General features: G+C 41.5%; 1 protein-coding gene across 4 annotated transcripts in view; it reads right to left on the bottom strand.

Moving 5' to 3' along the window:
* The window catches only part of adcy9 (adenylate cyclase 9), a 36,637-nt gene that overhangs the window by 5,480 nt on the left and 12,684 nt on the right, over positions 1–18,473 (bottom strand). The window contains exons 2-10 of one of the 4 annotated variants that reach the window (XM_046407784.1): positions 7,848–8,047; positions 7,496–7,603; positions 7,104–7,378; positions 6,208–6,310; positions 4,963–5,180; positions 3,871–4,030; positions 2,283–2,425; positions 1,697–1,726; positions 189–474 (exon numbers count right to left, since the gene is read on the bottom strand). In XM_046407784.1, the coding sequence (XP_046263740.1) occupies positions 189–474; positions 1,697–1,726; positions 2,283–2,425; positions 3,871–4,030; positions 4,963–5,180; positions 6,208–6,310; positions 7,104–7,378; positions 7,496–7,603; positions 7,848–8,047 (1,523 nt within the window). Of the gene's footprint in view, positions 1–188; positions 475–1,696; positions 1,727–2,276; positions 2,426–3,870; positions 4,031–4,962; positions 5,181–6,207; positions 6,311–7,103; positions 7,379–7,495; positions 7,604–7,847; positions 8,048–18,473 lie in introns of all 4 variants that reach the window. The other 3 variants (XM_046407778.1, XM_046407794.1, XM_046407801.1) reach the window with 3 other exon arrangements.

Genomic DNA, 18,473 nt, shown 5'->3' with positions numbered 1-18,473 from the left:
ACGTAACAAGGATTTCAACGAATGATAAAAATTAAAATTTCAAAAATGATAGGTGTCCAAATATTGTGAACATTTATATTTGTATATATTTATGGTGATAATGATGATACAGTGGTAAAGATCCCACTATTTATTTTGAGTTCCTTAAAAATAGTATAAGATATTTTTGTTTCAACAACTACAAAAACCTTGAGCTGATCAGCAACATGGATGGGGATGATGTTGCCCAGTAACCACTCAGCCTGGTCTCGCATTGTCTGGATCTTGGAGCGGTGTTTGTCAGCCTCTACGTTGCCATGGTAATGGAGACGGTAGCTGACCTCGAATTCACGATTGAGGAACCAGACCAGGAGAAGAAGCAGAAAGAAGGCCAGCACGACCTCTGGGACCAGAAGGTCGAGAGGTCGAGGAGAAGGGTCAGGGCTAGGAGTGGCCAATGCTGAACCACCATCATGGGATGTGGAGATGTTCAGTCTGAGCGAGAAAAGAGAGGCAACAGAGGAAAAGTGAGAGCGGTTCAAGCTGGACATAGGACTACCAAATAAAGGCACAGCAGAAGAAGAAAATGACTGACAGGATCAAAAGGAGAAGAAAGTTAGACTGGTAAATACACCACACTTCTGGGTGGTGGTGAATATTCTACATGTAGACATGACATGATATCTTGATGAAATATTTCCAGTGCAGCATTAATAAAGTTTAATAACAGGATTTTTCAGAGACAGAAAGGTAAGATGAAGTCTGTATTGCGACTGAATAAAAACAAAATGCAGGGTGTTGTGCAGAGGTTTGATTGTGGTTATTGTGTTTTAGATCAAAATCGCTGTGAAACAATCACATACCAACACTGTATTTCACTGATTCACTGCTTTGTTTGTGCTAACTTCTGCTCTTGACCACAACTGCTTGCTTTCTTTCTCAATCGTTTAGTCGTGGAAGAGTGGCAATTCTTGAATTCTGCACAACCAAAATATCCTGCATATTATGTCTTTTACAAATTTAAAGCAAAAGTCTGAGCATTGAAGCCATGGGCCAAAAGGACATATGAGGCACTGAGAAATGTACTCTCTCATGTAGTCAGTTTATTTTTTATCTGAAGGTGTACTCATTGCACACACACTGTAACCACAGCATTGTCACAAGCTAATTACTTTAGCATTTGCAATTAGCAGAGGTGTACATATAAGCGTAAAAACAGCACCACAGAAACTTCATGTTCCCTGCTGGTCGAGAAACACTGATAAATACCAGAAAGTCCTCTGACTGAAACAGTGGCTCATAAAGTACTCTGTTAGAACTAAGTATGACTCTGATTCTGTATCCCGCACGCCTCAAGAAGCGCCTGCCAATCAAAATGCTAACAACTGATAAAGCAGGAAAGTCTTTCCCAGCCCTCTTTCCCCCTCAGTGATGCAGTTGGTTAACTCGTGGCTCTAACACAAAATTCATGCCAGCAGGGGCTGTATGAGTCATTTCCACCACTACTGACATTTAGCAGCCATTACTGCGGGTGCACAGAGGGAGAGACGGAGGTAGAGAGAGGGGGAAGGACGGGGGAATGAAGAGCAGGACAGCATGAGAGCAAAAGCCAGAGAGAGCTGTAGTTATGAAAAATATAAAAGAGAGCTGCTGCTCCTGTTGACCCTTCAAATGTCACTCATCCATCAAACCCCTCTGTTTCAATGGAGACACTCACCCATGACCCGGCAAGCTGTTATTACCGGAGCTGAAAGATGACGGGAGTGGTGTCAGTCAGGAGAAAGGAGGGATCACACACGCACACACACACTCACAATACACACACATGATCTCACATATAATACAGATCACATTAAATCCTCTTTACTGGCTGAAGAACAGGTAGGCAGAGGTATGCAGTAACAAACCCACTGGGTAAATTACAAATGTTTGAGAATAATGAAATGGCTACATTTATCGATAAATTGTGTTCTTTATTCTAAGCTTTCACTTGCATCCTGCTTATAAATCACTACTTCAGCCAACGCTGATTTCTTAGTAGACTGTGAAGGAGGATCAGCGGTTGCAAATTTCACTTGTATGAACTTAGTAAAGCTCAGACAGTATTACATGTCTTTTAACTGAATGAAATGTGAGACGCTACAGTAAGTGCATGTTTTGTATAGTACAACTAGTATAATTAGGTGTGCATTACATTTCAAACATGCACACAAGTATATGCACCCCTTTATGTGCATCTGTTGACTTATGTGTGTGTATTTATGCATTTCATATTTGCGCAAATAGCAAGTGCTCACCTGTACCTGTGTAAGGGGCTGTACAACAGCAGCAGCAGGGCTACCCCTGTAGCAGTGGCCAGGACTGAGCGCATCCAGAAGCTCAGCTGACAGAAGTTACAATACTGGATGATGGCCAGGATGGTGGCACAACACAAGAACATGGTCACCTGGAGGAGAGGTGAGGGGCGTAGTCATTAAAGTGACTCAACAAAGCAACCAAGGACTATACTGCACAAAGCAAAACAGAACAAACACAATGTAGTTCAGGTTGGTGGCTCCACTGAATTGTGTATATTGAGAAGGAGAATAATCATAAGGTAAACTTAATATATGCAGTGTTTCCACAGTTCCATACATTAGTCAGTGCTCTTCAGCTGAATTAAAAAGAACCAATAATGAATACAACAACTTCTTCGTTAATGTTAAGCTACTGCGCACTACAGACCTAGAAAATACTCTGACCTTAACCTTTAAGTTTTTATGGAGTTTTTCTTTCTTTTTCATGTTTTTACTCCATTATGTAAAGCATTTTGAACTGCCCTTGTGTATGAAATGTGCAACACAAATAAACTTGCATTGCTATGCCTTTAGGTGCATTTTCAGTATTTTTCGGTGTTAGTGTACAATATTCTGTTTCAGTTTTATAAAGTTTTAATTGTATTTCTCCAGAGCATAGTTGCATTGTAAATGTGATCTTAATAAATCTAAATATTTTTTGTTGGTCAGAAATACCTATTTTCTATGATGCATTTGATATAAAATATGCTGATTTTAGTTGGGAGAAATATGGAACTATTCAAACAAACACAGTAATTTGGGGACATTCACAGACAGGATCTTTTTCCCTCTCATCCCTACACATGTCCTCCCTCCCTCCAAGTCATGTCCCCACCAGCGCTGATATTGGGTTTTATATCTTCAAAGGCATTAATGTCCAGAAAACCGCATGTCTAATTAACAACCTGCTTTGATCTGCAGGCCCCGAAGAGATGGAAAGAGTGTAGAGGAGAGAGGAGGAGAGATAGAGCAGAGTGGGAGAGGAAGGGATGGAGAAATGAGGTGTTAAAAATCCTTTAAAAAACAACATATTAAAACACCACACATCTTGCAAGCAGCCGTTGGCTCAAAGCTGGAATGAGAGAGTCAAACTTATATGGAACTGAATATGGCCTTGATTCAAAACAGCATAGAAATGCTGCAAAGCATGGCTGCTCTCAATCTTCTCACATGCAGGACTCAGAGAAGAAGAAAAGTCAATATTTCTGGTGCCAAGGTCCACAGTCAAAGCCTCCTGAAGCCTCCTAGCTATTTTCCTTCTACAGTTCCTATCAGGGCTAATGCCAACTAACGGCTCAGCTGGTCTCCAAGGATCTCTGGCTTCAGACCACCATGGGCAAGGTTTCAAACCGCCCGACTCCTCTCTGCTTACTTTGGCTTAGAGATATCAGTGAGGGCAATCCATTTGAGCTGGGAAATCACACGCGGTACCATTACCACAATTAGCAGTGGCCCTTGTAACAGCAGAGGGAGCGCAGATGCACTGCATTGGAACATCAGTTAAATCAGTTGTGGTGCTAGTGCTAATGGTGACAGTGATGCATGACATGTCTACCTGGAGGGGCAAGTGGACGCTGCAGGTGAGGTGGGACAAGACAGAGATGGCAGGAAGGGAAACTAAAACAGCCCCAATCACGTGACGAGGGACCCATCCAGAGACCACCAGGAGCAGGGAGCGGGTACAGTTCATCACCTCATCTAGATAGAAGGCCATACTGCAGGGGAGGAGGCGAGAGGAGACACAGTGTTAAAAGAACAAAACAGAGTTCATCAGTTCACTCTTCACTCAGCACCCAGGCCTCTTCCTGTTCAATCAGGGAAAAACTGCAGCAGACTCCTTAATTAAAACACATTATTAAAACACAACTATGCTGTCCATGTCCCAGGAAGAAGATGAAGATTTATAGCTCATTTTCACATGGCAGTAAGTGAAAATTAATTCGTTTCCAAGTATTCTCCACTGAGATACATGCATACCCATACAAATGCACCACAAAATCAGTAAAAGAGATCTTTTAATCTTGAATACTGGAAGTTTTCAAGTCCACAATTTTTTTTGTCTTTTTAGGAACGCTACCTGGTACCATTTTGCCAATTTCTGAGCTGATATTGGTCTTCATTAAAAAAAATGGACATGAGCCATTCGTATGCAACCAGAGAAATTAATTCATTGTGGTGTGGGAGCCAGCCAGCACATAAAATAATTTGTGTCGGTTTCAGTGGAGAATTGTAGTGCTATGCAATGGCCTATCAGTGGTTTTCAGTCCTGTGCCACTGAGGTCCAAAAGATACGGGCTTTTATACACCCAGCACTACAGCGGTCAATTTGGAAATACTGGAAACACTTACATATTCTGGTGCCCTGATGACACAGCACTTACAACAACTGCTTAAATGACATTTCAGAAGCTTTTCTATCCTGCTGGGAAAAAATAAAATCTTGGGAAAAGTTCATGTCATTTGTTTCACAAAGATGGTCACGAAGTTTCATACAACAACAGCATACATACTGTAAATATGTTTCGAGCAACCTTAAAAAAAAACAAGATTTGTCAAACCCTGCCACACATTTCAAAACATGTGTGCTCCCTCTAGCACACAAAAGCACACAAGTCTGTCTGCCTGTCATGTGCTGAAGTCTCCTCACCGTATGGACAGCACCAGGGAGGCCAGCTCCAACAGACCAGCCAGAGGAGCCAGGGCCAGGGCAGCAGGAGCTGGAGCACTCACGGTAGCTGGGCTCACCAAAGGTGGAAGGAAGCAGGCCAGTGTCAGGGCCAAGAAGACAAAACAGCTGAGGAGAACATCCAGGAAGGAGCTGAAGGTAGAACTCGCAAATGTCTGCACCTGAACCTGGTTCTTCACCTGAAGGAGAAGGGGGATGTGAAGAGAAGCAGTGGCTCCATTTTCCCAAAAATCATGCCCTCACCTTACACTGCACACACGTCAACCTGTACATTGTAACACCGTCCACAAAAAACAGCCCTGCCATGAATTCTGCTTTTACCAAGCATATTTTTCATTTTTTGTTGGCACTGTTAGAAAGGCAATTTGCTTATGTGTATGTTTGTTTATGTTTACTTTGTTTATCTGTTTATTTACATTATTGAGGTGGCAGGGGGTGATAGACTGGAGTGCATCATATTGAAAGGTCTTCCTGATATTCTGCCCCAAATATACTCATGATCTTAAGTTTCCACTTCACAGCCTCACCAGGAAGTCACAATCAAATGCAAGAACTGACCATCACTGAGTATTTGCAAGACATGAACTTGAGTGCAAGTAATTTTAGTACTGTAGTAACACTAACCGAACAGCAGGGGGCTCCAAAGCTATGAGGTCAATGCAGGCCAAGTGGAACTGGACCTGGGTGTGTGAGAGTATGTGTGCAGCACTAATGTGGCATGAAATTTGGGAAACTGGAAATACAAGAAAAACGTTGCAACAACCTTTGCCCCCTTCACCCTTCACTCGCAAACACAAAACACACTGTCCATGACGTATTATCTGCGTTCCATGTGTCTCTCAACGGAGGGATATTTTTAACACATGATATCTATTTATGTTTGTGTTTTTTCCCATCCATGCCCTTGAAAAACGTCCCCACATGAAGAGGAAAAAGGAAAAAAAGCTCAAAAGTCAGAACATTTTGCTTGTAGCCTCTTTCAAGAGGAACTATTTTAAGGTTACTGCTGAGTAAAGGCTATGGTGAAGGTTATAATTTCAATGACAATAACATAATAAACATAATAATATAATAAATATACAGTGATAATATAATTACAGGTATGGTAATGAAAAAAGTCAATACAAACTTAATTTGAAAAAATGATTATACAGAACTGTGAGCATGTGTGTGTGCGTGTGTGTGTGTGTGTGTGTGTGTGTGTACCTCCTCCTTGTAGCTGCTGCGATAGGCCTTTTCCAGAGGTCTCTCTAGGAAATTGAGGCTGATCTTATTGATGGGTGGCTTGAAGAAGTAGTCCTTCATCAGACTGTGAACCCCAAAGAAACAAGACCAAATATAAAATAATACATTATTTTCCTTTGGAAATCAAATGTTACTGAAAAAATAGCCCTTTACTAACAAAATCCAGCCAAACAGACAATGGGTTTACTTTTGAATCTGCTCTCCCTTGAGATGTTTGCATTTTCCAGTCTGGATTCTGTACATCAGGAATTCTGTAACATTTTCTGGCTTGTAACCTTGTTTCAGGACATTTCCTACCTTCCACTGTTAAGCCTGCTTGAGTGATACTGTTCATTTTCCTCCTTGGTGCAATTCATTTGGACAGATCTGAACACAGTAATCATACTTGAGTGCTGACCAACACAACTGAGATTCTTTCAAAGAAGTGGTCTCTGTCCAGTCAAAAACTAATTGTTTGTTTGTCATAACTAGATGCATTTTGCATACTAGGAATCCAAGTCAGGATAATCAACAGTTGTAAGCAGCTAGTCGGAGAAAGAACCAAGGTCTGACCTGGACTAGCAACAAAGTATGTTGCTGGGAACAACAGAAAAACTTTACCAACTCATCCACTATTTCGGACCAAAGCAAAATACTTATAATATAGGCTTGAAAATGCTCTTAGATATTCAACTTTAGTCTCTGGTTTCTCAAACATTTGCATTAAATTCAAAACTTGTGTGTAAAGTTTAGCTGTGTTCATGTGTCGAAACACATGCTGCAGTCCAGAGATATGTAAAATGTGAGAATAAACAGATCAGTCACCCCTACGTGGAATTATCAGTTCATAAATTCTACCTTTAAACCTTTTTGCTCACCTGTCCTCCCTGATAACATCCACAAAGTGGGCGTCACTCTTTTCTCTGAAGTTCTTGGCACGCAGCTGGATCAAGGCAGAGTGGTCCATCCCCGTGCCCGTTGCCCCTGTGCCACCAGCCATGCCGAGGCTGGTACCAGTCCCTGTGCTGGTACTGGTCTTCTTTTCTTTCTCCTGGAGCATGTCGCACAGGGAGCTCTGGCTAGCTCGCACCGGGTCTTCCAGAGGGGGACTCAGGAGACCGTTGGCTGCCCTGGGACTGTGACCTGGAATGAACTGGGTGGGGAAGGGAAAGCGAAGAAGACAAAGAAGAGTGGGACAAGACGCAAAAGATGGATGCTTGACAAGTGCATTGGTGCTGTCACTGTTAATGCATGTTTAGTGGCCGTGTACCTTGGCACTGCTGGACTTGTGCTCCTCCTGGCAGCCATTCAGCACAGCCACATCCTCACCCTGCTCTGCCCCTGAAGACAAGACCACATTTCGGGACACGCAGGGAGGCTAGAGAGAGACAAAAGGACAGTGGGGGAAGAGTCTGATAAATGAAAACACATCACACAGAATCAGTTTGAGACATAACATCTCTACATTGAAATTTATAGCTGTCTTTTCAGTGACAAAGGAAGTGTGAAATAATGAAACAGATGTCTTTGTGTTTTTTTATTAACAGTAACATCACAGGAAGAACAGCACAAGAATCCATTTCTGTGTTCCACACTCAACTTAAGAGTTTCTCCTGACTTACCACGATCCTGTCCGGTGGCTGGTGGAGCAGCAGGGGTTCGGCAGCCTGTGCTCCCCCAGGGATGAGGTCCGGTGTATGGGGCTGAGAACAGGAGGACAAGCTCACCCCGACAAAATCTCCACCTGACAGCCCCACCTGAGAGCAGCCACACTGCACATCATGCTCCAGCTTCCTTCCTGAGATCAGGTAGGTTTTCAGCCCTGAGGAGAGGCAAAAACCGAAAATCAGAGGTTCACAATCACAACGTTTATCATTTTCTTGGAAATCAACACAGTGGCAATTAACATTCAGATGTTTACTGTAGGAATCACTGCTGATGGCTGGACCACCACAAAGTCATGAGCAATTTGTTTATACCAAACAGCCACTTGGCAACAAATCCTGTGATGTGAGGACATCTGCATTCTGTAATCTAGTGCTGAAACAGTCAGTCTACAGGACAACTGGTCATTATACTTCTGCTAATTAATTATCAATTATCAATTACAGATTGCTTCAAAGATGCTATAATTACAGCTGCAGCTTGTGTTTCTTTGCTTTATATCATTATAAAATAAACTCAGTGATGGGCTTTCACCATTTTTGGCATTTTGTGAAGGATGAAATGTTCACTTGAGGAAACAGCAGACATAACCTCTTGAGCCAATCACTTTTGTTGATGCACACACATGGGTAGTAATGCAATACTGGGAGTTTCACCAACTATGTTTGCACATCAACCCAAAGCTGTGGCCATGTTCACACTGGTGTGGTGCCAACAAGGACCTATACAAACAGAGGATTAGAGCGGTGGCCCACAGCCAGCTGTTATCAGACTGTCCAAACACACAGTAACCTGGCTAGCTGGCTTCTTTGTTCAAACAGCTAAAAGTACTAACCTTGTTAGCATGGTGATGGCTGGAGGTACAACTGTGGGCCATAAAGCGCACAAGGACAAGTCCCTACAGCACACACTGCAGTCAAATTTCAATACTTGCTTGTGCGTTCGTGTAACAACCACTCCGCAGATCATTTCTGCATCAGTGATCTCTTAAGTATGCGATATAAAGATCATTTATGAATATAAAATATAACAGAATTAGTTGTCTGCTAAATTAACTTTGTCTTAGTTGTTTTGCAAACAACAAGCGCTTTGTATTGTCTTGTATTTTAATGTTTTATTCACCATATAGAAGAAAGTTGCAACTCAAGCCTTTTATTCCATTCCAATTCAAGAATTATATTTTGCAGATATTTTCTGTTTAGTGTGGAAATTATCTGTGGGGTAAATGACCCCATGGGATGAGTAAAATATATAAAATTTAAAATATAAGAAAATATAAGGATGCAAAATTAGCACAATTCTCTGGAAATACCCTTTAAAAAGATGTCATTGCCCCTCTCTCTCTCTCTCTGATACAAGCACATTTGAACGTCTGATTTGTTCTTTCTGATGTACGATGTGAAGAAATCTACTCCACAACTAAATGGATAGATGCTTAGAAAATCTGTGGGGTCTGTTGTGGTTCAAACACATCTTTGGCAGATTGCAAGGAAGCAAAACAGAAAAAGCGTCAAACGTTCCCAAAATGAGAAAAAGGTCCACCCAGTGAAACTCCTCGTGATTCAGATGTATGTCAGTTTAACCGACATGTCGTTCTTTTCTTCAACAGCAAAAAGGGAAAGATTTGCAATGATATGTCAGTCTGTGTAAGTGTGACTGATGAACATCCGACCCATATGTGAAAGCATGTGCGTCAGTCTGATGCTGAGTGGGTGTGCTCATAAATTGGTTTGTGTACTACAGTATATTTACAACATTTTTAGTGAATCCAACACACACACACCTTTGACTCCCCCCTTTCCTCTCACTGCATGCATCTACAATTTTAATATCTTTCAATCTCTTTTCTTCTACTCTCTCTATTTATTATATTTTAGCTTAGTCAGTCTAATAGAAATCTACTGCAAAAACAAACTAGTTTAATAAAACAACACCAAACAGGTCATTCTGCACAGCAGCAGCTGTAGCGGTACTACAGTGGGTTTTAACTTTCAAAGAATTTTTGAGACTGAAACCAAGCTCTAGGATTTGGCATATGATTGTTCCACTGATACACTGTTAGTCTGCCACAAGCTCCAGCCAAAAAACAATCACGTCTATCTATTTAATTGTAAAAAAAGAGCAAAGGGATTAATTAATTCATCCAATCAGCACAGCCTTCCAGTTGGCTACATGACTCAATTGTAAAAGTTCACGTAGTGCAGACCTCATCAATGTAGTTGTGTGTTTGTAAACAGAAGTAAGAGGACCTTAAATAATACAATCTCTATGATTCATTAAAAAATAGACTGTGGACACCTTCAAGATTCATCTCAGTCCAAAACCATCAGTTTGCCCACCCCTACTTGCAGTGATAAAAAAAAAAGCATGACTGGGTTTCACCAACACAGCTTTTTGTTCTGCTCCCCACTTTGCATAAATAAAATTAGCCATGAATGCGTAACTAACAATGAACTTATCTGGAAGCTCTGTGTGTCTTGTTTCGGGGGCCCTGAGACATTGCATAACTTGGCAGGAGTCCTCAACCTTTGGGCAAATAACATCCCTAGCTTAGGGTTTGAGTCCTTTGCCAAGGAGGGGACAAAGGCCATTTATGAGACCTGTGTCCCACACACACATGCATGCACTGTCATGCAAAGGTTCACTGCCGTTCTGTTCTCTGCCGTCCATTAGCTCTTAGGCCAGAGTTGTGCAGACATTTTTAATGGTTGTTAACAGAGGCCTTCTGTACAACAAGCAAAGCATATGGTTGTCAATTGCCGAGTAATGCCTTGTGTTCCTCATTCTGTTTTGCTCTTGATCTCCAATCCCTCAATGATAGCTTCTCTCTCTCTCTCTCTCTCTCACACACACACACACATACACACACACACTCATACACACACACATGCAGACACACAGAGAGAGAGAGAGAGAGAGAGAGAGAGAGAGCAGGTATATGAAAGAGAAAAAAGGTATTTCTGTCTGCTCTCTATGAAATGACAGAAAGAAGTACAAAGGCATAAACATACACACATAACACTGTAAGGCTGTCCCATGAAGAGCATTTACGTATCAGCTGAACTTTACATTTTTTAACGTTTTCAAACAAGTTGCCGTCTGCTTCAGTTGTTAAAAATGCTGCAACAGCATGGCAACGACGTTCTGTTGTGAAGCTCCAGAAATGTGTTGTGGGTTAAGAAACTAAAACTGACTTTCCATTGGTACAGAGGTGAGTAGATCATGACTGAATTTTCATTTTTGGGTGAACTTTTCCTTTAAAATACAAGAGCAGAATTTTTATGACATAATAACTGACAAGTGTATTTTGCTTCTTGTGATGTTTGCATTGTTGGCAATTTTGGAATTTTGGTGTTCATTACAGCATATTTCACAGCAGACATTTGACTTGTCAGAGTAAGGAAAGCACAGGTGTTATTCATAACATTAACAGTGGCTCTGTTCTGCTCAAGTGTCCCACAAAGCCAAGACACTGAGCCAACAAGAACAACAGAAGGACCTTGAAACTGAAACAGCAACATGGAATTCATCCATCATTCATTTTATTATTTACACTTGGGCCTTTCCAACTGTGACATATCAAACAGTCCTCTGTGAGAGAAGCTTACTAGAAGGATATTAAAAGGATAAAACTTACACAAAAGTAAAGTCTCTCACAGAATTAAAAGTAAAACTTTATATGAGGAGATTTCCTAGCCCTTAAAAGTCTTTCAAAATGTCGGATGTATATCGTCACAATTCCAGTTTGCAGTTGGCTGAGACTGCCTGCTGGAGTTAGAGAAGAACCTCAAATGATCTGTCTATAATTTAAAAAAAAATGTCATTCATAATTTTTTTCACTTTCATGTCAGTAAAGGTGACTACAGACACTTGTTTACTTACTACAGCCTGCATCCTGCATGACAGGTAAATGTTGTCGAGACAGAGAGGAGATCGTGAAAGCAGAATGGCAAATGGCGAAGAGATGGCGAGGGGGAGGAGGAGGAGGAGGCAGAGTACTCTGAAGGTCACTGAGTTTGGCATGCCTCACATAACCCACATTCTTTGTCTACTTCCATTCCAGCTTTCTAACTTTATCAACAGCTCACTCTAAACTCTAAAAACAGGCCTTCAATTCTGAAGGCATTTCAGGACTTGGACATAAGAAACACTGAAAAATTGTAGTTTTTCGACCATCAAATACATAGTAGATTAATGTGTTTCCAAAAAAAATTCGAACTCTGTAAAACATTAACGCCAACAGAATGCAGTGAGCGATCACTTTTCGACCTCTATTCATCTGAATACAGTGCAAAGAGAAGATATTTTGATGTTCACATTGATAAGCTTTGTTGCTTTTTGCAAATATGTACTCATTTTGAATTTTATGCTTGCAACACATTTCCAAAAAGTTGGGACGGGGGCACGTTCACCGCTGTGTTACATCACCTTTCCTTTTAAGAACACTCACCAAGTGTTTGTGAACTAAGGACGCGAACTGTTAAAGTTTGAAAGTTTATATACGAATTCTATTGTCTTTTTTGGTCGCAAAGAACAACATGGCAGCACATATTGCTCCAATACCTATATGAACCTTTCAGCATTAAAAGGTTCATGTAGGTTACCATTACCATCACAGATGCAGGTGTTTTAACTTTCCCGTTGTGACAGTCGCGATGGTCATTTCGTTCTTAAGCCCAAAGGACACAAAACAATTTCCAGAAACAATCTGAAGCGTGAACTCATCAGACCACAGCACACTTTTCATCTTTGCAGCAGTCCATCTCAGAAGAGCTCTTGTTGATGCTGCATATGGCCTTCACTTTACATGGTAGAGTCTTAAGTTACATTTGTAGATGGAGTAAGGAATTGTGTTTATGTTGCTCTTACACTGTTGAAGTATTATTGCTGGTGGTTGTGAATAACTGAGCATTTCAAGGATGCCCTTTCACACCCAGCCATGATACTGTCACCTGTTGCCTTTGTACTGTTTTCATTTGGAGATATGTCAGAAAGGATTAGCAAGTTATTGCATTGTTTTGTCCACATTTCACACAGCATGCAAACTTTTTTGAAGCAAGGTTCTACTTTTTAGATACACAATCGAGTGCCACATGTACGTTGCACTCTATCTTGTGTTTATCCCAGCTCTAAAACATAACAAAGCTAATTCTTTACTTCTGAGTTTGTGCAGGCAAAGTCATCAAAACACACTGTAGAGCTTGTGTGTGTGTGTGGTTGAGTATTGATCTTCTCCAGGCTCTGTAAATGCAGCACTCTGGGAAAGAAACCGACACCAGCACTCTCAAGTCTCAGTGCAGCTCAATGGTTTTTTATTGATTTATTCAGACCAGCTGGCTGGAGCACAGAGGGTTCAGCTGAGGACAGCCACAACCACTACAACAGACACACACACACACACACAGAAACACACCCAAACCAAGACAAGGAAATGCCGATATGTACATCCACCGAGATATATAGACATAGACGAGGTTCATTCAAGTCTAACTTCCTTAAAGTGTGTTGGGTCAGACAAAAGTTTTCAAACTTGTGATATCCACTACTGTACGTTTATTGAAACACAACGACACACACATCCAAGTGAACATTAAGTGAAGTTTAAAGAAGATCAAACAGCTTTCCGGTGCCTCACTAAGTCTGCTCAAAATCAAGACCTGTGACAATTTGTGTTCAGCCCAGGTTGAGAACATGGCTGTAAAGCAAGCTTAACCAATTAATTCCAAACAAGTACGAAACAGGCATAAGTCGCACATGTGAAGTCACACAGATTGTTGTTGTACAGACATTAGTTAGCCCACACAACACACATGCATCTAAAAGAGACACAAAGCCTCACTACAGGCTAAATGAGTTTCTGTCCTCAATCCAGTCCGGTGCTCTAATGAAGGACTCAACACCACACTAATCCACTTCAACACGTGCTCACACATATTTGAGTTATTACACGTCCGCACCTGCATTCACATCCACATTTGCTGTATCATCACTCATTTGTTCGAACTTTTCCTTTAATTTGTCCCTCTTTGCACAAGTGCATTAGGAGCCACTATTGTTTATACAACAGGTAATCTGTACTGTCTCTTTACTGCTTTTCCTGAGACGTTGCATAAGCATCCAACTGTGCACAATAATATGAAAACAGAAACACTAATACTTTGAATTGGACTGCAAAAACTCTGTAATAAAACACCACCTCACAAACATTTAATTAGTTGTTGATGTGCCTGTGACAAGTACAGTATGTACAACAATCACACACACTAAATCCCCCAAGAGGGCATGGTTCTTACCACACCAGACACCCTTTCCAGGAAATGTGCAGCATCTGCCCATCTCAGACATATTGGATGGGTGATATATCTGAACAGCACACACACACACACACACACACAGAGAGAGAGAGAGAGAGAGAGAGAGACTCTTGGCATTTCCTGCGTGTATGACTCATACAAGGTAGTGTGATCGCCTTTAGCTCTCATATCCACACTTACTAGGAAATACTCCCAAAATGCAAACACACACACACACACACACACACACACACACAAGGGTATATACACCATGAATGAATGAATGAATGAATGAACAGAAGGATAAATGGAGAGGAAGCGTAGCTGAGTCGTCACATTCCACACGCACACCAGAAGACCATACACATCACAGACACGCACACATCAGAAAGTTACTCTGCCCCGAACACATTCCCAACTCACTGACACAACCACACATGCTGACACAAACATATTGCACTAGTACTGCAACAACTGGCAAATTAATCAACCAACAGTAATTATCCTTATATGATTTTGATAAATTAACTGCTATAAACTTTTGCATCCTTTCCTGACTTAAATGTCAAACACGTGTTGCATACAGCAAAAGTGGTGGGCGTCTTTCACTATTTGCTGAGATCATAGTGAATAAACTATGAATTAAATAAACAAAGATAAATTAGTTGGCTCTGTTAGATCTTCACTGTTAGTAGCAACCCAACACTGTTGCTCACAAAAACACAAGTTCAGATGAGTGACTGCACATTGTCTGAACTCGACACAAATCCTCTAAAAGGTTTGTGCGCAAATTCACCCGTGAATTTAAACATATACCCACTCAAAAATGTGGAAAAGTACACACAGACACACACACACAGACCCGCGAGTGAGTCCTGCTCAACAGTCCTCCTGTGAGAGTGTCTGGATGAAACTTTTAGACTAAAGCTGACATTTCAAACAATCCCCAGAGGACCGTCCCAATCTGGATTCTGCACTTCCTGGCAAATGACCTTTGACCTTATGGCGGCTTCCAACTAAATGATCAAACCCATTCCCAGTGACCCAAAGGTCGCCGGCTCCTCTCTGGTCCCACACACAGGACAAATGAAGGCAGGCAGTGACTTGACTTCCCCTTCTCTCTCTCTCTCTGAGCTTCATCTAACCTTTTCTCTCATTCTTCACTTTCATCTTGTTGCTTCGAACAGTCAGAAAATAAACAACTCCAAGCACTAAAAATAGGCTCCAACTTGTTTTCCCTTTTCACAGACTTGGCCTTCCAACTGTCCATCTTCTACTCAACTTTGTCTCTAACTTTTACCTCTGACTTCTCTCTCTTTTGTCTGGCCAGAACATACATCTCCCGCTGCGTCTCCTACCTACATTTATATCTAGCTACTCTGACTTGTCTCTACTGTCTCGTTCTCCCATTTTTCAGCCATCTTCCTTTCACTTAAACTTTCTCCCACTGGTATTTCCATTTTTTTTTTTTTTGCTACCCCCCACCCCCACCCCTCTGCCTGGTCAGTGGCGGGTCTTGAGAACAGGCCTCATGCAATAGCAGATGCCTCCATATTTGGACACGCCGATGGAACCGAGGGATGAGGCTCTCACACGATCCTCCTTCAAATACCCTCCCATTCCTCCCTCCCAACCATCCCTCCTCTGTCTTTTGTGCCATCGTTCCTCACCCGCTCCCTCTCCTCCTCCTTTATCTCTTTTTTTAAATCAAACTCTAGGGAGTTAATACAGGATCTGTGTGCATCATGGTGGATCATGGAATGCATGGCCAGGACTTCTGACACAAGACCTTTGTCACATCTCTTGGGTAGAGGGTATCAAGGACTGGTTGTAACTGGAACCAGTTCCAAAAGACTTAAGAGTCTGGATCGCAGTGAGAAACAATACTGCTTCTAGATTCATGGCTGCCAAAAAATCAGAATCAGAATTCATCAAATACCCAAGCTCTAATCATCCCCCCTCTTTCCTGTTGTTTTCCATTAATATTACATTTGTCTAATCAAGGCTAAATGGTTCAAGAGTGCATATATCCCTTTTTCATCTGTTTATCAATGACTCTTCCCTCCGAAGGTCCTACAAGTGCATGTGTGTGTGCATGGAGTGTAGTCAGTTGACAGGAACAGTGACGCACTCCGACTGTCACTGCGTCATTCAGATAAACACACACAGAGAGCTGTTAAAAGACATTTTAGTGTGTCACTTCACAGAGGCTCTGAGTTTCTCTCGGGGGGGCTGTTGCTCAGCGGCAGAGGACAGTCCTTGAGCAAGAAATGACCAACCTTGGTCCCGCTGCAAAGGCGACACCAATGACGACTGACGCATCGCTTTGGTTCATGCATGTGCACACACTTGGCCAAATATTAACCCTAAGTACGCAGGTAGGCTCACAGTCTATGGAGTTAAAATGCAGAAGGTTCATCCTTATGAGGCATACTCTTCATATAACATGTTTTTGGATGTGCACAAATTGCATGTTCTCATTTGAATCATATAGTCATATTGCATGGTGTGATTCATTCTCCCATATGCCATGGATGCCCCTCGTCAACCACATACACACACACACACACACACACACACACACACACACACACACACACACACACACACCTCCCCCACGGTCCTAAACTAGACTGTGGGAAATTCTTGGGAAAGGGTCATGACCAGAAATATGCTCTTTCTTCTTTCTTTCTTTCTTTCTTTCTTTCTTTCTTTCTCTTACTCTCCCCTCTAATGTCTCACAATTTTCTCCATCTCTCCACAGACCACCGGGGAACAATGCTTTGCATGTTCATGGTAGTACCTGACTGGTACCAGTTTTTGAAGGACAGTATTTTTTAGAGACATCTCAGATATTTTGCACTAAAATGCTGCATCTGACAATATATTGGCCTTTTTAAGTTGAATAGATTTGCAAAATACAACACATTGAGAACTTCAGGTCTTGAATAGGAGGTTATTTCTAGTCTCAGTGCTTTGCATCAACATTCAACACTTACTTAGAGAAAAATCCATCAAAGTAGTTACTGTCGACTTGTTGCTAAACTGAGACCAAAGGGCATCCTGAGAAACCAACTGGGAAATTATTGACTGAAACAGGCAGGTTAAGGGTAAGTCGACACACCTTGCCTAATTCATAATTGCAATCTAGACCTTCATTACAGTGTGACTCCCTTATGGGGGAGGGTTTAACTGGTACTACCCTCCTCTAACATAATAAACAATCAGCTATCACCAAACACACATAGATAGAGATTCTAGAGATCCCCTTCTACTTAAACTTCACTACTTATTCTGTGATCTTCAGGGACATTTGAAGCCTCAAAAGAGGAAACAGATTTAGATACAATCGAACAACTAAAATCCACAGTGTAGACAGTACAAAAAAAAGTCACAGCAGATCTTCTAAACTGTTTTCTTCACGGCTATAACAATATTAAAAAGACAAGATCGACACCGATCTACATCTACATCTGACACCTCGACTTGAAACAAGCCAGTCAAAGATTTGAGCATGGTCATTCATCTGAACGTGTCTGTGTTTGTCTCGCTTTGTTTGCTTATGCCTTGATGTATTGGGTGTGTGTGATTGGCCAGATCTCACTCTTACTGTTCCCCACACAGGCTATAAACCTTCTTCCTCTCTCTTATAAGTACTTCTGCTATATTAACCAGTGCAAAGGAAGCTCATGGATCTTTTAACAGGCTTGAGGCCACGCTCTGTATCTATTATTCAGAACAGCCGTTTAACCACTCCAGAGTGCTGTAGTTGGTGCACACACACATACACACACATGGCAGTAGAGACAATCAGCTGCTGTGGCCACACTGGCACATGCAGCGAAAATAGAATTTTAATCAGTTGTCATATTAAGAACACAAAATACGGAACAATTAGCAGCTAAATGGGTGATGGTCAGTTACTAACACCATGTCACACAGACCTTGGGGCCACAGGAAGTGAATTATCAGGAATTATCAGGACTAGCCAGCATTTCATGACAAGGCAGAGTTCAACATCCACACTGATAGACTCTTGAGTTTTTATTGTATATTCGCACGACTTGAATGTTTATCCAAGTCAGCTTTATCAGTGTCTACTTAATGTTGAAATATCGGCAGGAAATTTTGAGCAACACATTTCACTGGCAGGGCATTAACTACAGCCAGAAAGAAGTCACCTGGTATGTAATAAAACAGCAAACGACGGCAGGCAGTGAGGGTATCTACCTGTAACAAGTCACATTCCACTATTTCATTACGTGTCTTCATGTGGTTATGAGATAATAC

This window comes from Scatophagus argus, chromosome 2, assembly GCF_020382885.2.
Source record: "Scatophagus argus isolate fScaArg1 chromosome 2, fScaArg1.pri, whole genome shotgun sequence".
Lineage (NCBI taxonomy): Eukaryota > Metazoa > Chordata > Actinopteri > Scatophagidae > Scatophagus > Scatophagus argus.
The sequence above is the reverse complement of the archived record's forward strand: the minus strand, read 5'-3'. Positions and strand labels throughout refer to the sequence as shown.